This window comes from Falco cherrug, chromosome 10 (genome assembly GCF_023634085.1).
Source record: "Falco cherrug isolate bFalChe1 chromosome 10, bFalChe1.pri, whole genome shotgun sequence".
NCBI lineage: Eukaryota > Metazoa > Chordata > Aves > Falconiformes > Falconidae > Falco > Falco cherrug.
This window is the reverse complement of record NC_073706.1, coordinates 1,394,135-1,420,210: the sequence shown is the minus strand read 5'-3', so window position 1 is coordinate 1,420,210 and position 26,076 is coordinate 1,394,135. Positions and strand designations below refer to the sequence as shown.

At 39.1% G+C, this 26,076-nt stretch overlaps 1 protein-coding gene across 2 annotated transcripts in view; it reads right to left on the bottom strand.

Moving 5' to 3' along the window:
- Positions 1-574: 574 nt before the first annotated feature.
- LOC102052472 (ubiquinol-cytochrome-c reductase complex assembly factor 1) overlaps positions 575-26,076 on the bottom strand; it is a 46,822-nt gene continuing 21,320 nt past the window's right edge. For both annotated transcript variants that reach the window (XM_055722436.1, XM_055722437.1), the window contains 4 exons: positions 24,416-24,524; positions 5,997-6,074; positions 4,477-4,590; positions 575-1,794 (listed from right to left, as the gene is read on the bottom strand). In XM_055722436.1, coding sequence (XP_055578411.1) covers positions 1,660-1,794; positions 4,477-4,590; positions 5,997-6,074; positions 24,416-24,524 — 436 coding nt within the window. In that variant the 3' untranslated portion in view covers positions 575-1,659. The remainder of the gene's footprint in view (positions 1,795-4,476; positions 4,591-5,996; positions 6,075-24,415; positions 24,525-26,076) is intronic.

Sequence of the window (26,076 nt, the reverse complement as noted above, 5' to 3'; positions counted from 1 at the left end):
TTATTATCTCACACACACTGTATAATACTTCACATATAAGAGGTTTCTCTGCTTAGCTCAGCTTTCAACAAAAGCATCTTAAATAAACTGCAAGCAAGTTGTTTGGTCTGTAATGTTTTCACAGAGAAGGGATACACCTCACACATAGAGGGTTTCTTTACATGACTCATTTTATAACAAGTTAAACTGAGGAAGTTCGCCTTGGAAAAAAAATAACAAAATGCCTTTTTTATACACAGAAGGCTCCCTAAGAGAAGACCGGGGAAAAAAAATGCAAGCCAGTGTTTGGGAGCCTATATTCTGCATCCCACTGCTCTTTACATAGAGAAGGATGTCAAATATTTCCCAAAACACACAATACGAAGAGAACAACTTCAGAAGGAAGAATAGTCACAGCCAGGCACAGTCTCACTTTAACCAGATTAAGGATTCACAAATTAAGGATTAATGTCACAAGTTAAGGATTATCACCTTTGACTTTTATTTAATAGTTTCATTAGGAATAAGTCCCGATATTATAGTGCTTAATTCTTATCAAAAGCACAAGTGGCACAGAAAACACATACACATCACATTTACCCAGACTGACATTTATTATTGAGTAAGATTTTAGACAGGAGAGAAATTAAAACTGTTTTTTCACTGACCTGGAAATAGCCTGGCGAACCATCCACCTACGTAGTACACCTCAGCCTCTGCTGATTTAATCAGTGGAGCTCTTGCTCCTGTAATTACTATGTTGGTGTAATTTGCCTGCACAGCCATATAAAGTTTTCACTGGGGTTGACAGGTCTTGTTAAAAAGCCCTGGACCACTGCTTTGGGGGATGGAGGACAGCATAGTCCTGTCCCATTAAGAGCCATGGACAGAACCAGGAATGTTCTTTTCATAAAGAAATTCTTAAACCACAACTCTAAAAAGAATATGGAAATACCAGCAAGGCAGACTGAAATACCAAGTACTCTGAGGCAGCTTTAATGACAGCCTAGCCACATTTTGGACTTTATTCTCATTAAATTGGCTAGACTCGTAGAGCATTACTTGGGACTGTGCGTTATTCTATGCATCCTCCTATCCTTGTGCAACAAAGCAGAGAGTTCCTAAAACGGATTTTCACAGAAAACCCTTTAGAATCTTTTAAAGCAATTCTTAACACCACTACAGCAAAAATAGACCATTACATCTTGATATCAAGCTTTTAAAATACATTAACATCTAATATGCAAAACTCAGATTTGCCTTCACAACCATTCAGTGAGCAGAGGAACACTGCTGTGTCACTAGGTAGCAGCTCTCCAAATGAGGCAAAGGACAGAAACGTCTAGAAACGTCTTCTTGAGATAACTCTAAGTCATGGTAAAATACCTGGTTTCCTAAAGACAGAAGGCAGGTCTTTCAATTTGTCAGCAAGGACCACTCAGTGCCATAAAAAGGACAGAGGTTCTCCAACCAACTAGCGTTTATTTGCAAGTGAATATTCAAAAGAGTATGGCTGTCCAATTTGCTACTACTGAGGCACCACAGACAGGACATCTAATTAAGTATTTTCTTTCCAACAGCAGATTTTCCTTCCTGACCCACAGCCTCAGCCCAGTTCAATTTCAGGCATGCTTCCCAAGATGATCTGACAAACTGACAGACACGTCAGCTCCGGCGCTCTCAGAGTCCTTCATCGTTGTAAACAGGGGAAAGGGGCTTGAGGATGCTGCGGGCATTGCTCTCCATGAGTGGCCGCCAGCTCACTTCGCCCGTCAGCAGCAGGTCCTCCCCGCTCAGTGCATCCAAGTGCTGCACCTGCAAGGACAGGACATTAGTGCAAGCTGTCCCATCACCTACTCAAGTTTCTCAAGAGCTACCCAAACACGTTGCGTTCCGGAAAGTAAGCAGAACAGGGAGATTTGAACATACTTCTCTCTTTGTATGCGGTAGACCTAAAAAGATAATTGAGGACTGCTGAAGCGTCATGGAAAGGCTACGAGATAAGTATCTGCAGATCCACTGGAGTTAACTTCGTAAGGTCTTCTACTAACACCTTAGCTCATGCTTCCTCTGAACGTTTGGCAATAGGACAAAGAAGAGCCAGCAAAGCTAACATGAGTCATTTTATCTTCTCAGCAGTTAATTCAGATGACACACTGCTAGTACCATCATCTACACTGACTGCTCTCAAAAGTGGTTTCACATAGACTAAGGCTTCTCACTATAGAAAAAAAGCCTGACCAGCAAGGAACACCTGAGATTTATAATACAAAAGCACATGAGCTGGAGGAGATGAACGTGGAATGAACACTCATTCTCACAATACAAGAAATACTTGGGATCAAATTAAGTTTTAAGGTGCAATGAAAGCAAAAAAGCCAACCAACTCTTGTCACACAACACAGTGTTAGCTTGCTGCCACAGGACACTGTAAGTGTGGTGGAGGAGGGAAAGTCCATCAAGAGTCAGTAACAGTGAGAAACACCATCTCTGGCTCAGGTAAGTCTGTGAACGCAGATTGCAAGGAGAGTTGACCAAAGACACAGTACATTTGCTTGTTCTGTTACTATATTCTCCTCTGGCATCCACTAATAGCTACTGTTAAAGACAGGATTAGCAAGAAGTTGTGGGAAAGACCTCATGCACAATGCTTACTGGAAACAAAGATAACCGGACAAGGAGTTTCTCAACCAAGAAAGGGATACACCAAGGGCCACGGAGCCACCTAAGCACAACATCCTGTTTCTGACAGTCAACAAAGCAGATGCCCCAGGAGTTAAGTACAACACATGCATACAATGTTATTTTCCTTGTTTATTTTCCCTCCCTCTCAAAATTTGTTAGTTCAGGAGGTTTGAACCTGAAGTGGTTGTTGTGGATTTAATATCCCTGGACAGACTTCCCTTCCATAAACCTTGCCAGTAGCTTTGGAAGCCAAGGGCAACTGTAGCATCCCAAACAATCTGTAGCAACTTTATGTCCCCACACCCTGGTACCAGTGAACCACCTTTCCTTGCTCACTTTCCTTTTGCCTTCAAGATTTCCCAAGAGCTGTCTCATATTCTTTCTCAGCTGTTTTTCAGACAGAGGATCCTACTCACTGATAGTAATAACGCTGTTTCATGTCATCCCTACTGCTCTTCTCTGAGCCTTCTTCCATTTGGTTTTTATCTTTCTTGATGGTTGGAACCCAAACCACACATGTAATTCAAGAACACAAGAGTACCACAAATTTGAAAAGTGGCTTGACAATACTTTATTCTCTATTCCCTCCTTAGTAGTTCTGAGTATTTGATTTACTTTTTTAGAACACTACAGAGTGCTGAGCTGACATTTCAATAATACAATTATAATCTCAAGGACTCATTCCTGTGTGGTGACAGACAGTTTAGAGCTCATCAATATATATGCAAAGCTGGAAATATTTTTCCTCAAGTGCACCACTTTAGAGTTGTCTACAGGAATGACTTGTCTTCAGAGGCTGTGCTCATTCTCCCCCAGTGTGCCACATTTATCTGTGTGATCACTGCTTCCTATTACAACTGCTAATAGCTTCTGTCCTATCCTTCGCTTGAACATACACAAGTGCAACAAATTCCCCACTTGGCAGCAAATTGTCACAAATTACATTTTATATGCGTTTGCTCCCTGCCAATCTTCAGTTTTAAACTTTCCTACAGACTCACTGAAGTTAAGCATCAGCAACCTTAAGCATTAAATTAAGCCTGTCCCTCCTGAGAAGCCCTTTGGCATTCCAAAAGCATCCTCAGACTCCTATAAAGTTCAGCCATTTGCTTCCCATACCATTTTTCAGACCACACTCTGAAATACCGTCTCTCCAAATCTCTATCTGGTCCTGAATACAGTATTGGAAACATTACAGAGAATGCTGTTGTGGAGGTTCTGGTCTTCAGTTCCCTATCCAACAGCCTACACTCCTCCAGAACCTCTCTTGCTCCTTTTTAAATCTTTGATACCCACTATATCCTACCAACATTTCCTAGAAATCTGGTTCACAAATCTCCTAAGGGTTGAGAGGACAAACACTACTTAGTATCGTTTTCTCCAGTTAATAACCAAAACAGAAAAAATTCTGGAAAACGTAACCTTTTTTTACTTTTCCCACAAAGATCATCAGGAGACTTTCAAGCTCTGCATGCTACTTCATTATGAAGAGGATCCCAACTCTGCAACATCAATTGTAATTCTACAAGTTGTAGCCCATTTTGTCAAGCCCCTCCATCGCATAGGTCCAGAAAAAGATGAGCACGATCGCTTTCAATACTCCATGAATTTCTCTGCAGCCATTTTTCATCAATCTGCAATAAGTATCAGCCTGTTTTTATATTTTTACCCTTTTCTCCTTAAAAATAATCACTGAATATAAACATCAGTTATATTTATGAGGAGAACTGAGCTATATGGTGTGCAAGCAATAAATATTTAATATTTTAAATAACAGAATAAAGAGAAGCCACACCACAAACTGCAGCATACCTGTTTGCGCACGTATTCTACGAGTAACTCTAGATGCCGAGGGTCCTCACAGTTCCTGTTAAAAAGGTTTCTCCAAAGAGCTGCTGCCAGAACACGATCATCAGACAAGATTCCCTAAAGGAAGTAAAAGGGGGATTAAAAACTGCACATGATGAGGGTCTGAACACAAGACAACCACATCACTACTTGGCAACTGACAATATTAGCTGTCTCAGAGCACACAGCTGTTACCTTTTCACGTATACAGTTTGTATCAACACCACTCTTTCCCAGAATGCAAAAACAACGCTGGTCTTAATTTAATTTACAGAGCAGCCCGTAACAAATATTCTGGCAAGTTAATTTGGAAAACAACTGGATCAGGGAATTCCTAATGCAGGAGCTGATAACTGCGTTTCTACATTATGAAATCTTTGCCACAAAAATTTTGGCCTTACAGAGAAGACAGCACCACCTCACAGAATTGTGTGAAGCCCATGACACTTGGAATAGAAAAATTAAAGGATATTTAATACAACATTGCAGAAAATAGTCAGGACTTTGCTATTTTCCTTTGCTTTTTCATTTTTCATTCTGAATGAGAGAGAACTCATCAAGAACTATTTAGATTTTTCCAGTTACATCTAATATTAAATTTGGCTTATACAAAAAACCACATCCATGAGTGCTTTTTGTCTAAATTCTCTCCCACTTTTATTGTCTTTTATTATGTGGTGTTACTAGCAGAGTCTCGTAACTCCCGTCTTCTGCTGACACATTTGCCAAAAGCAAGAGAGGACTTTAAAATACTCAGCTAAAAATAAAAATGTCAACATTTGTCTTTAATTTAACTAGACATTTTGTTTCCAAAAGAGTGTCAACAAAAAGAGAAAAGAAAAATAAACAGACAGACACACAAGCAGACACATCCTGGCTATACTTAAAGCTAGATTAAAGACCTGCATGCATAACACTGTCCACAATTCTAAGAAGTTTAAATTTAAAAGATATTAATAATGCAAATCACTGTGCAAAAAATAATCCCACTGTGTGAATAAGAAGAGCAGTTGAAGAGCAACACCCACTAGAGCAAAAAAATAACTATTAAAAGAGATGATGTAATTGTATTTTCTTCTTGAAAGTCCTACAGACACTTGTGCACAGTGGTACCTTTGTCTCCCCATATTATTTGGTATTTTCTATAAATACTCTCTTTGCTTTCGAACTACAGCTGTGTGCAAAGGGATTCAAAGGGAGGAAATGATTTATTGAAGGTCAAACAGTGACGGAGCAGCAGTACAAAGGCTATCCCTCCTTCCATGTCCCATCATTTAAATCAATATGCTGTGTGCTTTCATGTTTATTAGAAGTACTTTAACTCAAGGAATAAGATGATGGCAATGACTAAGAAGCCTGCTTCTGTAACATAACATTTCTCCAAAGACATGTACAGCAAACATTTTACTCATCTGGCATATTCTGTGTTAATGAATTACATGGTATACTTGTTCTTGCAGATTCTCTGAAAGCACCCTTCTTACCTCATCATATCCAAATAGAGCTGCATAGAAATTTTCTACCATACTTCTTAAATCTTCCTTTAGAACAACAGAATTAACCTAAAAAAAAAAACCAAAAAACAGAAAAACCATCTGCATAGGCTCTAAAGAGGAGGTGATGAGAAAATACTATCAGTTTCACTCTGAGGAGGCAAAGCAGTAGCAGCGCCTTGGCCCACACAGGTTAAGATTTGGCTCCAACGATGTTAGGCATTCTAGAACAACATGCAATGCAGCTCTGTTAATTTTGTACACAAATGAAAGTCAGTGCTGCTCAGAACATATGAGTGGCAGAAAAATCCTCAGCCAACTGTGCTGACATCCAGCTACATGAGCAGAGGAAAAAATGCAGCCGGGGAAAAGAGTGAAAGCAAGGCTATCCTTTCAGTGGCAGCACAGGCTAAGATAACGAAGACTCCTCTGTATTTTAACTGTTAAGCAGATTTTCTGGACCTTGATTCATTCACACAGGTGTTTTAGAAATTCAGTTTTTTCAACATTTTTTCTGAAGTATGGACTCCAGAGCTAGACATGCTATTACAGTAAAGAACTGTAACTGTTATTACTGGAACGCTAAAGACATAGGCACCTTCCTTGCCACTACTCCTCACTTACTTGTCAATACGGACTTTCTCATTCAGGAATCACATGGATTCTGTTTCCACAGCATCTCACTAGAAGCTCAGACATACTAGTTTTTGGCTATGACTAAATTTCTTTCATTATTTGTGATGATCCAACTAATTCCCCCTATGCTGTAAGTGTGACTTGGTCCAAGTTCCACACTAACTTTCAACTAAATTTAACAGTTGCTTAAGTATTTGCTGGTTTGGCCTAAGCCACCCATCGGCTTGCAGAACTTATCCCACGTGAGCTTAAGACAAATCAGAAGAGATCAACTGCTAGCTCTAGAGTGATGGCTGAAATACCTCATGTGCATCTCCATCCAAAACGCCTATTCCTTTTGCCTGTACTTTTTACTTCTATCAACAAAATGATTTAATAAACAGTTCTCCTGAGCGCTAAGCTACACTTCAATTGGTAAAGCTGCTTCTTTGTATCGACTCTCATGAGAGATCTAAGATGTACTAAGCATTTCTTTTTTCACAGATCTCACATCCAATGTAAATATAGATGACAAGGATAATTATCTTCATAATTCCATACTAGCAGAACATTTATGTATGAGACTGCATCTTGGACACAGGTTTTACAAAAAAGGAAACTGCAAGCAGGAATGCAGGGCAGGGTATCAGTTCTACTACGGAATACGCACTGCTGTCTTTGACATACAGCTTATCACACGACAGTGTGAACCACGTCCTAAATACTTTCTTACTATCCTTAAGAGTACTCACCTTGGCAATTATGCAACAGCTTTTCTATCAAGCTGTTAATTAGTTTTTGCCACACTAGTGAATCCCCAGTTCAAACAGTCTTCCATTAAACCACTATCTTTTTTCATCTGTTGATTTTTATAGAAATGCATATAGTGCAAATACAAGGAAAATTCCTTTTATGTCAGTTACTCATATTTTTCCATTAATATAAACTATTAAAATTCATGCAGATATTTTATAGGCTATCAAGATTTGGAGACTGGTTATTACTGAATGTTTAAAAAAAGAACTAAACATAAGAAATCAGAGGGTTAAATGATGACTGCAACTTCTGTAATGACTTAATTAAATTTTTACTGAGTACATAAACTATGATGTCATTTCTACCCAACCATGCTCAAACTTTCTATGCATGTCAGAGATCGTGGTTTTTCTCAATAGAACGTACTTCTAAATAAGCTGCACTTCTACAGCTCTAATAAGGGGGAGCAGGTCTCATGTAACACACTCAATAAATTATCCTTCCATTTTAAACAAACAAATTCCATGAGTTATTATATATTTGCCACGCACTTTTTATGACATAATAAAAATGTTACCTCAAGGATTACTTAACACATACTACAAATGTTACAGCAGGCAACTGCAAGGGGCAAAGAAAACAAATAGTCCCATTACAGAGACAAGTCCTGGACTATACGTCCCTAGGGAAGCAGCTTTCTATACTAAAAACAAAGAGCAGCAGCTTTAAGTTAGCAAGAAATAGATTGATGAAGGAGATAACCAAGTTAAACAAACACGGCAATAAATACATCTTAAAAGACAAACAGTTTAAAACATAAAATATGACTTTGGGGATGGAGCTGTATCTTAGGCAATAAAATTACATTTAAAAGAATATTGCAGTTTCTGAAGAATACAACCAACACTGGTTAAGTACAAACACTGTAGGGAAAAAATTCCTTCTTTATAAAACAAGAAAAATGAGTAAATCAGCATTTGTTGGAAATGCTTCCTCTTTTTAAACTTGTACATGTTCTCACCACTGGCAAGTTTCATGATCTGGCTGGTCATGATTCTGCTGACCCTTCCACACTTTGTTATTATGAAGAAAAACTGCTAGACAATTCCAAGTGAGCAATTATTAATAACAAGGAAAAAATCAGTAACATCTGGAGCTCTTCTAGGGACTTGGCCCCTTTGCCTTTTTTGGAACAACCCACTGCAGAGCTGTCACCAGAATAAATTTAAAAACCATTGCCTCAATTGACACACACAGCTATCTTAGTTCAAAACAAGGAATACAGTTTTGGTACATCTCTCACATTTACAAAACCTTTAAAAAAAGGAAATGTAGAGCTAATGTATCTTCCTGCTAAATGTCACAATTTTTCATTGAAAGACTCCATGACCCCAACGCTCTGCCTGCAAGACAACTACAGCATACAACTACTGCATTTGTGTTACTATATTGCAGTAAGAAACCTAATCTTCAGTCTCGAGGACTTCAATATACATAATTCAACAGCCACCTGGTGAGGCTTACTGCTGTATCAGACAATTTGTAATATCAAGTCTCATGTAAGGTTTTGAATTCTAACATAATTCCTAGGAAAGTAAGAGCACACTGCTTTACTGTGTATGCTCAATATGTACGAAAGTATCTTACGTATGGGCACAGCTTTTAAAGCAAAAGCTGCTATAGGATTAGTCCATATTAATGTCCTTTGTTGGACCGAGAACATTCTTTCATAGAATCTCCTCCTCATCTCCACTTTGTCATGCTTTGGCTGACACTGCAGAGAAGTGTCAGTGCGCACAAACTGGAAAATGTGCTCTAACATGCTCCCTACCTGCTATGAAGCATTCAGCCTACAGGGTCGGGCTAGAACCAGCACAGTGTAAAGATCACCCCTGCAAAGCAGGGATGCTGGATCATCAACTGTTTAACTCCACATGTGTGTCCCTGTCAGGCCACACTAAAGGCTAGAGTAGACACAGCTGTGATGTCCACGGGCTGCACTATTTGAGAGCACTTTAACAGGAGTCTCTTTCTGCTACAGCTTTTGCCAGCACGTGTTGCACCCTTAAGCTACTTTAACACATTAATCCATCCATAGACTATAAAGCCAGAAAGGACACTTCTAACCGCACCTTGTACAAGCACTAGTCATTGAATTTCATGCAGCAATTCCTCTCTTTAGGCCATAAGTTATGGTTGAGCTAGATTTTTTTATGAAGAGATTTCAGCCAGAAGAAATGATTAGATCATAGAACCTGACCCTCTGCGTATCACAGACCATTACATTTCACTGAGTTCCCTCTGTATTAAGCTCAGTAAGTTGTGTTTGGCTAAAGCATATCACCCTCACAGTTGAACATGTGTATCTCATTTCATATTTTAATTTTCTGGCTTAAGTTTCCAGCCCATCGTTCTACCATTCCTGCTAGAATAAAAAGCCTCTTCTGTACAATGTATTAGGTCCTGTACCTGTACACAGTAGATGTGTCAGCACAGTCATTTTTTCAAACTAAGATTAGGCTCTTTAAGGCAATGTTTACACTAGGTGCACGGATATACTACATCATCAGCACACTCCTGGAGTGGTCAAAGTTGTAATAGCAAAGTAATGTTTTATATTGATACAGTAAAAATTAATCCATCTCTTGTGCAAAACAAGTTACACAGGTACGCGCAGACTTTTGTTGTACAGCCTACTCTAGAGCTGTAGACTCTTTTGTACCGAGTCTACTCTGGGGACTTCTGTTAGCCACACTGCTATAAACATCAGACAACTCCCATTGATTACTGGAGCATTCAATATTGACAGAAGGTCCTGAAGGAGATAACAGCACAAATCTTTCATGATAAAAACTGTCACTCCTCAAATATTTAGGCTTTTTTATGCACTTTCTCCCAAGCTGCGTTTGGAAAGAATGACCTATATATTATTTGTAACTAATGTAAACCATATATTACAACTGCATATAGTTATATATGAGCTTTTTAAGTGTTTGCTGCCCTTTTAATAAACACACATGGCATTAAATGGGAAAACCTGCAAACGGCTCTTATTTCCTCCAATAACATAACTATTACTCGTAGGACAGTAATTTTGAAAATGACTGAGACTGTAGCTAGGATCAAAATGATTAAATTAATAAAACAGATTAAAAATATCTCTGTAGCAAGTAGCCAAAAAGGCCAGTTCCTTCAGGCAATCTCACATAGTTGCGAAATGACAAAGATATTGCAGAAATTATTTTTCCAATCTTGATTTTTTGAGTCTTTTATTAATCACTGTTACTTTCTCTACAAACAAGCTTACTGGCTTATAATTAGCTACAGCTGTGAGTTCCCATATAGCTTAAAATACTAACTTTTTTGATAAATTCTCTAATTTTCTAATTAAAATTAAGTAATTTTGTAACCCGCCTCAGTAGATAAAGAGATTCACAGAACGGTCTTTAAAGCCTTCTTCAATGTTCACTGACAAGCTACTTCGACACTGTAGTAACCTGGACAAAAGCTGAATGCCAGACTTCATCAGAACAAGTTCCTGCCAAAATCTTCAATCCATGAAAACATGTTAATGTTAAAAGACTTTTGCATGCTCTGCTACCTTTGTAACAATTGCATAGTCATCAATAACACTCCTTAGAGCTTGTTTATTTCAAGACATTATTTACATATTTCAACGAAAATAGAAGGTCACCCCTAGCTGTCTCCTATCAAGAAAATGAGGTATATGTTTCTGTCTTGCAGTCTATCAATTCAAAAATTCTGCCATTGTAACAGCTGAAGATGCAGAGCAGATCCCCATATATTTAATACAGTCAGGATTGTACTGTGGCTTGTCCCAAATTCCTTTTTCTCTGTAGTTTGTGGCTGGCAGAGCTCATTGACAACCTCCCCAAAGAGGGGTCAGGGAAAAGAGGTCAAATCCCTGGGCTCTGTCGAGTTGCTGATTTTCTGTGAGGGTGAGCGGCTGTAGAAGGTTTTTCCTGTAATGCCTCTTTTAAAAAATTACTTGCCCAAAACTGATCATGAACATGTTTCTGAACATACCAAAACCAGGATCAAGAATTCAGTCTGATAAATGGAAAGGAAGTTACATAACCAAGTTCAAAAGAAACACTGGGAGAAGACAGCAGTAAAGGCAAATAAAGTAGATATTCACCATTAGCACTTAGGTCATGTAAAACTCAATCTCTTTACTGAGCCAGACCTCAGTAACTGTCAGAGGGTGTAAGACACAAGAAACACTGCACTGGATGTGACCAAGAGCCCAGTTAACGGCATGTCTTGCCTTAACAGTAGCGAGATACACTGAGAAAAGTAAAAAGGCTACAAATCTCATATATGCTTCCTCCAAGTACTCTCCCAACCAACTTCAGCTCAGGCCAGTTCTCAGTCCTTGATGTTTGTTTATATGGCAACCTTCAACAGGTCTCTGTGTCAAGCAACTTGTCTGGTAAACTTTCTGCACCCACAGCACGCTCCAGCAAGAAGTACGCTGGTCTACTACCCATAAGGAGAACCACCACCTCCTGTTTGTTTCTTCTGAAACTAGCTTCTACTAGTTTCATCTGGTGGCCGAGTTTTAACACTGGATGAGACAGTGAATACAGACTGCTCCACCACCTCCTTGCAGCACTCAGGATTCTGAGAGTCCATCATACTCCGTGTGATACGATCTGCCCGTAGAAAAAGACTTAAGATAACTTAATAGAAGTCAAAAGCAACAAAATCCCTGGGATCATGAAGTACTAAACAAAATAACATTTAACAGGACTGCAGAGCCATGAAAGGTGGCATCCATATTGAAAAGTATTTCAGCAGAACCAGGTAAGTACAAATTAGTAGAAAATACAATAATAAATGGAAACAACAATCACAGAGAATGACCAGTAACATGCAGTGCTGATAAAGGAACTAGTAGTAGGTGTTTAAAAGAACCAAACAACAAACCACATAAAGTTTATATAACCATGTGTATACATTTAGCAGCTACAATTCCAGAAATAAAGAGATTTTGTGGATAAATCTCAAAAAAAATCCAGCTCAGCAATTCAATATTGAAGAAAAAGACAAATAAATGTGAGGACTTATGAAAGGAATACAGAACAAAAGAGGAACCCTATTCGGCCATAAAGCCATAGTGTGCCCACATATAAAATGATGCACATATTTATTACCTTTTAATCTCAGAACAAATCTAAAAACTAGAAGACACACAGAAAAGACTAAGGTGGTTAGACACATGAGAAAACACTAGTTATATTCAGGAAGAAATGAGGAGGAAGATGATGGAGAAGTAGGATCATGAGTGATATTGAGCAAGTAAACAAGAAATTACTGTTCACTGTTTCTTATAAAAAAGATGTAGAAAAGCTGACGAAATGAACAAATAATGCTTCAAAAATAGAAGTACTTTCTCATGCAACACAGTTACATGGCAGAAGTCATTGCCACAGGACATTAAAGAGCAAAAAATATATAAGGGTAAAAAAGGGACTTCACATCCACAGAGGATTTCTGTTAGTAGATACTAAATGTGATCGTCCCCACGCAACTCTCATATTACTCATTAGTTAATGCCAAGAGAACGTACTGAAGAAATACCGATACACAATTCAGTTTCTTACACTTTTTCCCCAAATATCTCTGGTCATTGCTAGAAATAGTACACTGGATCTTCACCTGACGTTAGAAGAGTAACTTCTGAGTATGTTCAGTTTTGTTCATTTTTTGCTTATCTTTGCAGATATTGACTGCTATCTCTTATGTCTGTGCACCTCTTCCAGCCCTGACTTGCAGCAAGACAGCCACAGCCCATTAGATGATCCTGGATGCCAGTCATCAGGTCACTTTGTTGATAGGAATTTCACCTGGAGTATGCTAGTGCAATTAAAAAAATATTGCTACCTTTACCATAGTAACCTCACGGGAAGAGGCTACACTTTATGTAGAAATAAGAGCAAGAATGATGCTGCTCACACCAAATAGATCTTCTCCTAGGGGAAAAAATAATTTAAAACCCCCATTCTTCCACCAAGAATTTGGGACCAGAAGAAGTTTCTATCAGGTAGGAACAGCAAGTCACATCTCTCCTAAACTTTTTTTGTGGAGAGTTTATTTCATTTAAAAATTGAGTGACAATTGCAAGAGCTCATGCAATTAGTAAGCAATCAGCAAGGCTAATTCTCGATGCTAACACCTAGTACTGCTACAACCTTTATCCAGTGATTGAGGCCAGGACAAATGCAAATACTCACTATCTCACTTCCAAATTAATTTTTGTAGTGCCTAGCAAAGTGGCTTATTTGCATTTGCTCCATCAGACTTCCCACTATTTCCCAGCACAGCCCTGTTTATACGTGACCTGTTTGACATTCTCCCACCAGTTATACATTTGGGTAAAATTCTAATTTGAAGTCACATTGCTTTCACCTTCTACCAATATTCTGCACCTTCTGGTTTCAATAATAAGCTGAGAAAAACCCAATTTCCCCAAGCACTCCTCCTCCCCAGGGCTTCAAACACACACATGCCACAGAATAGTTAACAGCTAAATATTTTCTTGCCAATATTTTAAGAGTGCAGAAGGTTCCAAATTGCTGGTAAAATAAACAATGCCAGACTGTGAAAACTCCTGCCTGCCATATACTCTGATGTTAACAAGAGTTTCTTTATTACTGTAACCTTTCAGAAGCGAACAAAAATTATTTCTCTACCCTAGTTCTGCCCTCAAGTAAAAGGCAAAGGAGGAAAGCGAACCATGAAAAAGCTGCATGGTAAGATACTGTGAGTTTTCCATCTTACTTCTGTACTTCATTCAGACTTCATGCTGCTGTGAATAAACTTCCAGAAGATCCTAAAAACATGGGCAAGGATTTCAAGAAGCCAAAAATTTCTTTACACGGTTTCCTGAATAACACAGATTAAACTTACATAGGGGCCATCTTCCCTCTTGCAAGTACATAATAAAAAAGGAAATGCAAATGGGCAAATTTAGGATGCTTTCAATGAAACATTATTTTCAAGCTCCTCAGTACATAGCTCTGTCTTCAGGGGCTTTTGCCATGGACTTCCATCAATTACAGGGTCTCTGCCATTTCCTCATGTCTAAACAATTAAGTCTTCAAACAGCAACCACAAATAGAAGGAATTGCTAGTGCTTTTTAGCATGAACAAGTCAAATGACTATACAGTTCAGGTGACACCCCCTAGAAGCACTGGTCATTCACAGGCCTGCCATCCTTCTGTTACCTACCAAATATATTTGGAGTTATGGAATCCGTGCCCAAGCCATCTGAAAATCAATTCCAATCACTGTGGCTCATTTCACACACACCAAGATTGTATTGACCCATCTTCCATCCATGACTTCCACACCACTAGCTGAATCTCACTTTTCATGTGCAGTCATTCTTGTGGCCCCAAGACTATCTGACTAACTTGAAAATCAACATGATGTACGCTTTGCTAGCAACAAAGAGAGATCTCTAAGATCAGACACAGTGGTATGTTGGTCAAATCTTTTAACCTTTTGCATTCTTTCCTGCCCTTTGAATATGGAAATAACAATATTCAAGTCCTTACAGAAGCATAATATCCAGTTAACATCAACAGAGATACAAGAAGTGCTGTGTATGACCAGAAACAGAAGAGGAAGACACAATAACTGAGGACAGAAAAGGGACTAGGAAGAAGCTACTGAGATTCCCAAACCAGAATAGAAAAAAAAATAAACAACACACACATCAGTTTGCCTAGACAGGTACAAATGTATCATATGCCACTGCTTATGCTAAAGTAGCAAAAGAAATCAAAGAAGCACGCAAGCATGAAAGCAAACATTGGAATTATTGAATGTATTGCATTTGCACTTGCTGATGATTATCATTTATTCTACCGTGGGAGCTGTTACCAAAAGCAGTCAAAAATAAGGGCTTCATAGAGCTGCCAGTTTTATCAATGGATAAAATGGGCCAGAGAAGTCAAGAAAACAAAGTAACAAAATAAAGTTCGAACCGGAAAATACAAACATTTGCAACCCACTTACCTAGCCAGGCTACAAGGCACTGTGGTCTGTGCATTGTAAACATAAAGACATTATGTCTGCAGCAGAATTTAAGACTGGCCTTCGAAGGAGCTCAACAATTAAAGTGGCATAGAGCTGCCCACAGGAGAAGCTGATCCAGACTGCCAGTGCTGGCAGATGGACAACCCACTCCCCAGTACATACTACAGGCTATTGAAACAAAAAAAAAAAACCCCACCCCTAGTGGAGACAGTCAGGAGATGTAATGCCACAGTGTGCAACAAGCCAGGGAGATTATCATTGCACCAGTTTTTGGAAGACACGAGTGACATCTAGGTCAGAGAGAGAAAGAGATGAGGCACAAGCATACTAGTGGAGGAAAGTGCTGATGATGGCAAATACACAACTAGGATTTAGGATGGGAAAGAAAGTGTTCAGAAAAAGAAATAAAATAATTGGAGAAGAAAAGACAAATCTCGAGTTGAGAGAAGCAGTCATGAAGATGCTTCAACTTGCAAGGGTGGGTTTGAAGCAAGCAGACAAGAGGACAGATCCTGAGCTCCCACTGTGGGCCTTTGCAACATGAAACTCCCATTGTAGCAGTGAAGCAGCATGCCGCGGATGGAGAGCCGGCACAACTGGCACTAATGGTTGTAAGAGGATTAGTTAAACATGAAGGAACACAAGAGGAGGGAGAGAGGTGGTGGTGCCAGCCTGACACATACAAAGGGGTCCTGCAAGGAAACAAAAAGAATTTACAAAAAAGGTAGAGAGATAAACTAATATCTCTACAAGATAGGAAGTAGGAAGGGATAACTATGTGACATACTGACAGAGGGGGGAAAGGTGGAAACAGGTGCATACCCTGAGAAAGGCATCAGATACAAGCTCCAGTGAGTTCAGGCATTAGGGCAACAGAAAAATGACCAAGGACAAGGAGGGGGAAAAAACCATTCAGAATGGGTGCGATGAATTAAGACCTTAAGTAATTGCTTATGTAAATGCCAAAATTGGGCATACATGAAAACAGTAATAGTCAGCACACCACAGAGCACAGCAACCAATGGGGAAGTAAACTTTCACCACACCTGACAAAACAAAAGTGACAAGCAAGGAAGGCAACCCAGAGAACAGGACGATGCTCTTCTAACTGGTTAGCATGACAGAGAGAGTAAGATTAATTACCACAGTTGTACAGATACAAGCTTGATGAAGATCCTATTAGCCTGAATGCAATTGCTGTCAAAGAGAAAACAGAAAAGAGTTTCTCTCACATACTGTGCCTCTCCCTCTTGGAAGCACTCACTGTAGTCTGTAAAGCTGCACTCACATTTTGCTCTCAGAAACAAAGTAATAAAAGTTACTAATCCTTCTCCAAAATAAGGCTTAATGAAGAGTTCCGAAACGAAGAGTACCAAACAGACCTCACATGCGCCATTTGTGCCCCCTGAAGAAAAGTCCAGAATTTGTACAAAATAAAGCACTTCAACCACTCCTTAGTTTAGCCAGAATTAGCATTTGGAAGCATTCAGTGGAAGGTAGATGCGTACAGAAAACCAACCGACCTCTCCTTGTCAGCAGCAGTTACCAAACACCATCTGATAACTGCCACCAGGGCCTCCTGATACAGGAGGAAGGGAACAGCCAGAGACACTGCAGTAGGTGGCAGTAGTAATTTGTGAGCTGGGAGAGCCAACAACCACTGCATACTGTTTTAATCAAAGCCACAGCACACGGGTGCTGTTGAGTCTGCCAGAGACACAAAAACAAGTTGTGCAAGGGGAAGGGAAGGCACTGCCTCAAACCCTTGCAGCACCCCTGCACCATATCGGAACCCTAACTGATACTTATGGTATTGTCCTTCAAGACAGGCGGGCAGCACAAACGTAAGGAAAAGTTAGTTATTCCTTCCTGAAGAGGAAGCATAAGATATTAGTGATATTCTACTGGCAGCAAAAAGCACAAGCAACAGTAAGATCAAAACATATCGGGAAAACCACAGAACCTCTCAATGGTTCATTTGATTATTCTTATTTAGAAGAGGTAGTGGTCTTTAAATGTCCAAGAGTCACATAACAACGTGTTACTTAACCCTGCACTGACCACAGGCAAATCACAAACTGCATCCCAAGTGATACACAAAGCACTGGCAGGAGCCAGGCAACAGTGACAACATAGTGTTACCCATTCTGCTGAGCCTGGAGACTGGCAGGTTCTGTAAGGATCATTTTCCTGTTTCAATCATCTCTACGCTATCAAAATAAAAATTATGCAGTTGTGGTGAGCAGTAACTGCATTGCTCAACGTTCGAATTTTGGCAACTACACTCTGTTCTGGAGAGTCTGAGGAACACAGGGCAGCACTTAACACCTACGAGCACTGCATGGTAAAATCGATTTTGGCATGTGAGTCCCACTGGTGCAGAAAGTGAGGAATAATGAGAAAGGTATTTCTAGAAAAGGTGCTACAAAGCAGCTTCCAGCGTACTTCTTGCAGGCACCAGAGGGAGGCACAAACCAGACCAAGGACACTACCTTACAGTAACCAGATCCAACACATCTGGGAAATTTAAATTGATTTTTTTATGCCAGACTCTACAGAAAAACAGGGCAGGCCAGTTGAAAAGAACCCAAGCATATATCATAACTTGATTTCAACACCAGGTATCTTTGGCATGCCCCAAACGTGCCTATATTTCAGACACCCACGTGCGTTCATTCCACAGACACTGGTTCTAGAACAACTACATTAAAAACAACACGAGAAAGAGATCCCTATTTCAAAACTCCATGACCTGGTAAAGCTAAATTTGCATCACACTGCATACTGTTTGTTCCAGATCTCACCACAGTCAAGATATTTTCCAGGTAACATTCTATACACATGCGTTTTCTGCATATTTAAGATTTCCAGAATCAAATTTACTAAATTTACTCTGGAACAATACCTGATACTATTATTCATTTAGGAAGTGACAAAATACTGAAAACTTGCTGTGAACTTTTGAGCTCTTTGAGAAAGGATCAAGGGTTGACAAACTATTTCTTTTGTGATATTCTTACAACACTAAGTTCAGTTAAAACATATACAATGCCTGATATCCTATTATCCAATGGTATCCAATGCCTATCCTATTAAAAAAAGCACAAAACCCACACACACCAATTTTGTATCTCACTATGTTTTTGTTTTTTTAAACAAAAGCAAGTTGTTTGTTTTTTTTACAAAAGGTAACACCAGAAACTGGTAAGATTTCATGTCTCATGTTTTCTAAACAGTCATTAAAAACTGGTAACATTTCTGTCCTTAAAATGTCCTAGGAAAGTTACGCATTTCAAAATATACCTAGACCATCTGAAACTAGGTATTTTCCTCTCTAGTTTTATAGGTTTTCAAAAACCTTTCTCAACCATACTAAACACTATCCTCCATCTCATATCCCAATCTGTTTCCTCAAACAAAATCGCTACCTTCTCTACATTTCACTTGAGTACGCTTCCTCCATTCAACTTCCCACTCCACTGCACTGCCAGAATGCTGCACACTATTTCCTTCTGCCCCAGCTCACATCCTGCTCTCCCATGGTAATGCAGCTTCTGTTCTGTGCATCCCAAACTGAGTCCACCACTTCCCACCAGATTTGAGAGACAGGCCTGAAAAGGACCCCCTGCGTATTCGAGTACAGTAGCTCCCACTGCAAGTGAATCAACTGCAGTAGTTCACACAAAGATCAAGCTCCATTTTAAAAAATTCTACCAATTTTACACACCCTATCCTCTCATCTAAAGCAATTCTAGAATCTTACTTGTCTCACTGTGACCATGATTTCTGAGTCTTTAGTTAGAAACATCAGACTTTTTTTTCTTCACAATACAAATAACAAACTCAAATTATATCAAGTTTAGGAGGTTTTGTAGTTACTGTAAGGTAAAATGGCATTTTTAATCATCTGAAGTCTTCTCGCTGTGAAAACAGTATCAAGACAGAAAATGGCATTCAAGTTCACAGAACTTAATTCTGCTCTCAGTTACAGTGATGTGAACCACGTTATTGATTCTGATGGCATTACTTCAGATGTACACCAACGTAACTGAGAGCAAATTATGGGTCACTGTATATAAACAGCTCTAGCTAAAAGTGTAACAAAGACTGTATTGTGCTATGCACAGCAGAGCCAATAAATGAATTCAAAAGACACCTAGATGTGTTCCTGGAAAAAAAGGGGGCAAGGGTCTAAGTGGTCTGGTGGGAAAACAGGAAAGTGAGATTAAGATAAATTAAAACACATTTGGCACACCGGGCTTGACAGACCCTCCTTATCTTAAGCCCTATTCTTATCTCTTTTGCAGCTTTCAGAACATGTATGGTTATGAAACGTTGTTTTGCACTGAAAAAACCCTACTTACTCATTTCAGAAGCAGAACGCCACCACACCGCACAAGACTAACTGCTAAAATGAGCCTACAACGATTTACAGGTATCTGAATGAAGCCTGATTGATCTTCGTAAGAAAACATGTGATTTGCACCCAGAAGTACTAGTATGGGGTTCTTGGAGCAAAGCAGGTAAGGGCTGTACATTTTTTTTGGTGGCAGTTTGTTGTTTGTTTGGGTTTTGTTCAAGGTGTGTTGGTTTGGTTTTTTTTTTTTTGGGTGGGGGTGGGTGGTGTTTGTGTGGGGTTTTTTGTAACCTCATATCTATTGTCTGTTTATCAGCTGAAATCCCATTCCATGGAACTCCAGCATCTACAAGTCCTTCTGATCAATTCTGCAGCTTCATCTAAGATGCATCTAAGATACACTGAAAACTTGTATCAACTGCTTTTATATACACACAGTTACTAAAACAGAACACTCAGATCAGTAAGGTTAATATTCAGGTTACTAAAGAACTCTGTTAGGAAAACAAATAGCAGCAATTTCTAGTACTGAGTGAATTCCCCTTACAAACTGATTAGGCAGCTGCCAGTTTGCATAGTATAAATCTACTCACTGCAAGCCACAAGGTGGAGATCTCTGGCAAAGTAGGATCGAAAGGAAGTCTTTTACCCAGCCTAATGTTACTATTAACACTTTGAGCCATTGCATCAAGCCAATTTTTCTGTTTGTTTTTAAAGTTTGATAGAAATGTCACTAGTGGAAAAATTAAGTAAAGAGCACTGGTTAGCCACAGAACTGGACACACCTGGCTGCAAACCCACCAAAAGAAACTGACTTCATTAGTACTAGGGACAGCAGAGTAAAATTTATATCTGAAATATGCCTGCACCAGTAGAATTTGCTGAGGCCACAAGCTCTCTGTGTGTTTTTACAGCTGTGTCAAGTTTTGGTTTCTGACTCTTGCCGACATTCAGGGAGTGCTGAAGGAGCTCAGGCTAACAGGTCCCAAAACTTTGTAGCTGAGATTTAGATCTCAGCAGTTTTAACAACCAGGTTTTGAAATAATACAAACTCCATTTGGAGCTGGGAGCTGATGTAAATTAGTAGTTAAAATGCCTCACATTCTCTCAGCTTCAATGAACTTGCATATTCAAAGGCAGATGGCATATTTTAATAAACCATCAATATCAGTTCAGGAATATAGTATCCATATTCTGCATTAAGTGTTGGAATTGTTGCTAGATATGGAAACGAGTAGAAGAACCACAGCTCTGTCTGTCAACAAGTTAAACTAATTGCATCCAACTAGCAATTTCATACACGTGCTCTGTCACTTATACCATAATACAGGAATGTACCGATTGGAATTAAATATTGACCTTTGATACCCTGCATGAGAGAAAAAGCAGGGGGAAAAAATTCCTAGCCTCCTAGGAGCTATGCAGATGATAACTTTAGTGCCCTAAAAGTATTCAGGAAAGTTTCTGTTCACTTAACTTGCTTCTGAGAAAGGCTCAGCTTCTGAAATTTGAAAGCATTGGACGGAAATAGCTGTTACACATACTCCTCGATCAGCTCATAAGCCCTTTGTCATTACCTCAGCCTCCTTTTTAAAGAACTATTAGGGATAAACACATCAAGACAGTAAGTAGAACCTAGCACGGTAACTGCCCTTTACTTATCACTTAAAACTCTTAAGACTCCTTGTAATTGCTAAAGGTGAGATGTGAGAAAAAGAGTTCCATCACATCTATGTGAAGTAAGTGAAGAGCATGGAATAAACAGAAACTGCCCATGCAGGGGCATGCGTGAAGTGGTACATTAAGCTAGCATCACTAGCACCAAGGAAGGAAAATAAAGCAATGATAAGGAACAAGGGAATAGCTAATCTCTTCAGACACCAATGCAGAAATTGTTTTCATCTAACATACAATAAATACTAGCAGAAGACGCTAAATAAAGTTCATACACCTTGAAAAAATAATGACTGAAAGATCAGGAATAATTAAAAGATGAAAGAAAAAAAAAAAATCACTAAAACATTATGAAAACCTTATGCTTTCACAAACACTATGGGGAAGAGAGCAGTCCTAATCTCCAAGTTTACAATCTAGGAGAGCTCACTATGCTTGCTTACACACCCTTAGTGCCTAGTCTAGTTAGCAGTTACCTCAAAAGTTCACGTTCTCTCAGAAGGAGTCTCATTAAAATCAGTGGGCCTCTGTGCAGCTAAACTATGTTAAATATACACACAGATGTAACTGTTTTCGAGATCAAGCTTTTAAATGTGTACATACTTCATTTAAGCATCAGCTATTGCCACATAAAAGCTACGTTAACACTAGGTTACAGTCAAAAGTATATTATAGGAATCATATTATTGCAAGTTAAACATACTCATTATTACGTTGCATGATCATTATTACAAACAAAGATTATGAAATTTAAATTCAAACTGAAAAGATGCCTAACCTGCTAAGGCAGAGAATGAATGGCATTCAAACAACTTAAGACCTCCTTACAGTTGCATCATACAGCAACCATACCATTATAATAATATGCATGTATTAACACCTGAGACTCCAGACTGGACAAAAACATAAGGACACTGGTGAGGTTTTTTTTTACACTCTGGGGAATTTTGGGGAGCCCGGGAATAATTTAGTTTGCAGAAATGGAAACCCCATGTTTCCCTTTACAAAGAACCGACTATAAACACTGGGGTTTTTTATCCTCTTAAAGTTCACTGAAAAAAAGATCTCAATACAGGTCTAACTTACACCATGCTATACTTTTGAGTTCTGCATAATTGTAAGGGTAGCAAACAGCTAGCTTTGCTTCCCTTTGCTGTTTGCTGCTGCTTCCAATCCTGCAAGGACAGCTACAAGATGGCATTTGAGGTTAGTTCATTTAAGGCAAAATTAGGGTCAAAAGGAACAGAGAAATAATTTTGTTCCAAAGCAGCACTCTCTCTGTGCAGAGACTGAATCAAGAGATATCTGAAGAGATTCTGGGGGGCTTTGGGAGGTAATGGTGTTTATTTGGGGTTTTTTTTGTGGTTTTTTTGTTTGTTTTGTTTTTGTTAGCGTTTTTTTTTTGTGTGTATGTTTTTTTGTGGGGTTTTGTTTGGGGTTTTTGTTCTTGTTGGGTTTTTTTTTTTTGCTTTTCAAGAAGAGCAGCCTTAAATTTACACCCAGAATAAAGGTCTGAGCTGTCTCCTGTGCCTGCAGAAAGTAGAATCAACCACTGATGTAAGGCACTGGATAAGGACAAAAATGCAGAAGCTACTTCATTCAATCTTTTTCTCTGATACTATCATCTAATTTGTCTAGGCTCACTCACACTGACTGCCTTATGGCATCTGACCAGGAAAAAGGAGATTCCCATACTGGAATTTATATAAGCACATTAACGTAGCAAGAAATTATAAGATGCCCAAATTTACTTTTAACCCAAAATTATGAAAAATTTCTTCACTGAAAGGGTTATCAAGCACTGGAACAGGCTGTCCAGGGAAGTGGTTGAGTCACCATCCCTGGAAGTATTTAAAAGGCATCTAGATGTGGTGCTTAGGGACATGGTTTAGCTGTGGACTTGGCAGTGTTAGGTTTATGGCTGGACTTTATGATCTTAAAGGTCTTCTCCAACCTAAATGATTCTAAGATTAAGATTTATTATTCTGTGATTCTAAAATTAAGAGGATGACTTGTCTTTAAAAGCAAGCTGTAACACAGTAAAGCTATGAAATTCCCAGCAGCTAGGGAAAAAACCCACCATTGCTGATGGAATAACTGAAGTTACACCAGAATCAACACTGTCTAAAGCCACATACAAAACAAAATATCAGAGAGAAGCCTCTTGAATTACTAATGTGATCACATACTAAATGCTAACCCACTAATTCCCCTTGTTTGTTCACCAGTAAGAATACCCTAGCAGCCTCTCCAAATACTGCTGACAACTAAGACTTGACAATATGCCACTATTGCTATACAAAAAATGTCACTTCTCTAACAGTCTAATTTATTTTAATCACAGGCGAACCTCTGTTTAATCACTGAACAATTCTCTTCTTTTTTTTTTACAACACAGGCAAACTTCCCCAGCCCTATTCCCCCAATAGAAGTTCCTTGAACACAGGCATCCTCAAGTGTATCAAGTCTCCTGTCACCACTGTGATACTGGGGTTATGAAAACTATCTCCTACTTCCACTGCTTCTGCACTGCCTTCTCTGAAGACTATCACCAACAGAAGGCTGGAGAAACGCACTTACAGACTTAAAAGCCAGAAATTACCACCTGCTTATTCCTACCCACAAATTCCCATTCTGTTACAGCAGCATCCACTTCTGCAATCACATGGCAAACCACATGGCAAATTAATTACTTTCAGACAAATCAGTATCTTCATCCAGGCTATGGTGCAATTTCAGAAATGAGGTGAGTGGCTCAATACAACAGACAGTACAACTGCAGGAACGAATGGTCAGGAGTAAGGGTTATATGTACCAGCTTAAGCTAATAAAGAAATAAACAAGCAGCTACAGGTTGATTCTTAGTCATTCTAAGATATGCAAAGTTATAAAATCACTGAAAGATACAAATCATCATTATCAACACCAAAGATGACTTACCCCCATCACCTTACCACGCTGTTCAACATCCTCCCACATACAGTGAACTATATAGCGACACATGTATTTGCCTGTGCGACCCTCCTGCTTCAATCGTACCAGACACATCCTGCAAAAAAATAAACATCAAATTCATAGCTTCTAGTTTTTCTTCAAATGTAAAGAGTAAATTAAATATATTTCAGCTCATTTAAGATTCTCCTCACAGTATGTATTCTTGTGATCAGAAAAAAAACCCACAAAGACTTTAACTTATTTTTTAAATAAACTATCACAAACTTTTCTATTCTGTACTCAAAAGCAGTATCTATGATATTTTGGCCAGTCCAGCTATAGAAGAGTGACAGCTATTCTGGCTGACAGTACTGTAATCTAGTTAAACAGTACTGCAACCTAGATTCCTGAGCCTTAAGAACATATCACCCTTTGGAGCAGGAACAAATCTCTTGTCTAATCCTAGGCTACAAGCTAGCTGTAACTCAGCATGGTATACTGAAGTGCTGTAAAAGTCCGAGGTAGCCAAGCTGTGAAAGCTTAGGCAAGTTACAGACTTCACCCAAATTCGCATTAGCAATGTCTTAAATTATTTCAGCTATGTGGGTCTTTGGATACACGTCCAACCACTCAGAAAATCCCCTACACACAGTACTTGCTAGAAGAACTCACAAGTTTGTAAGTTCACTGTGGGATCTTAATGAGATACCAGGTTGAGGGTTTTTTTAAAGCACTGAAGCCACTTGAACGTCATTGCTGCTGTTCTGTCTAAAAAATAAATCATCAGAACAAAAATTTTATTTTGCCTCTTTTACAAGATCTGTAAACAGCATGAACTGAAATACAGGCAATTCCTCACTAAGCTGAGTCCCATCACCAGTCCCACCTTCTCTACCTCACTAATCAGCTCTGCTGCTGTGTTACGAGTCAGAAGCGCCTGTCCATGACTGACTGAGTTACTGTAGACGAGGTGATGCTCAAACACTGGAGCTCAAAGACGTTACTGCTTTTCATAGAGACGTGCTACAGATGGGAAACTGCTCACAGGAAATTATTCTTCCAGCTTATGTAAAAACAACAGAGCAGAGCTGACTGAGGCCACTTTGAAGCAGCTGCATACGAACAACAGTGAATGTGCCACAAGAGTTAAAAATTAGAATTTATTTTTTTTTTTGTCCATTCGTTTCTTCAGTGGACATAAGATTTGTGCCTCCCTATAAGCATTCAAAGTATTTGGTGATGTGTAAATGCCAGCTCAACAGGGACAATCATAAACACTTGAAGCCTGACTGTGAGCTGACCTCAGGAGATGCCAATCTTTATGATGGATTCTATCTTCTCTACCGATTAGTAAAGGAAAGGTATTTTTCAGAAGCAAAACTAATTGGTAGCAATGAGTCACAGAGACAAAACAAACTGAAGGTAACAAACTGCATTACTTCTATATTCTTTTTTCTGATTAGAACCATAGATTTGAGTCCCATACAAGGGCCATCCAACTGAGACACCAAAACTGAAAGAAGAAATGCCCATGGACCAGAATCTGATTTCTAGATGGAGAGTTTCTGAAAATGACACCAGCCATACAAGACAGCTCAGGCTCCAACACAAGCCAGGTGGAACGAGGTCAGAAGACTCGAGAGATGGACTGAGGCATGACAAGTAGA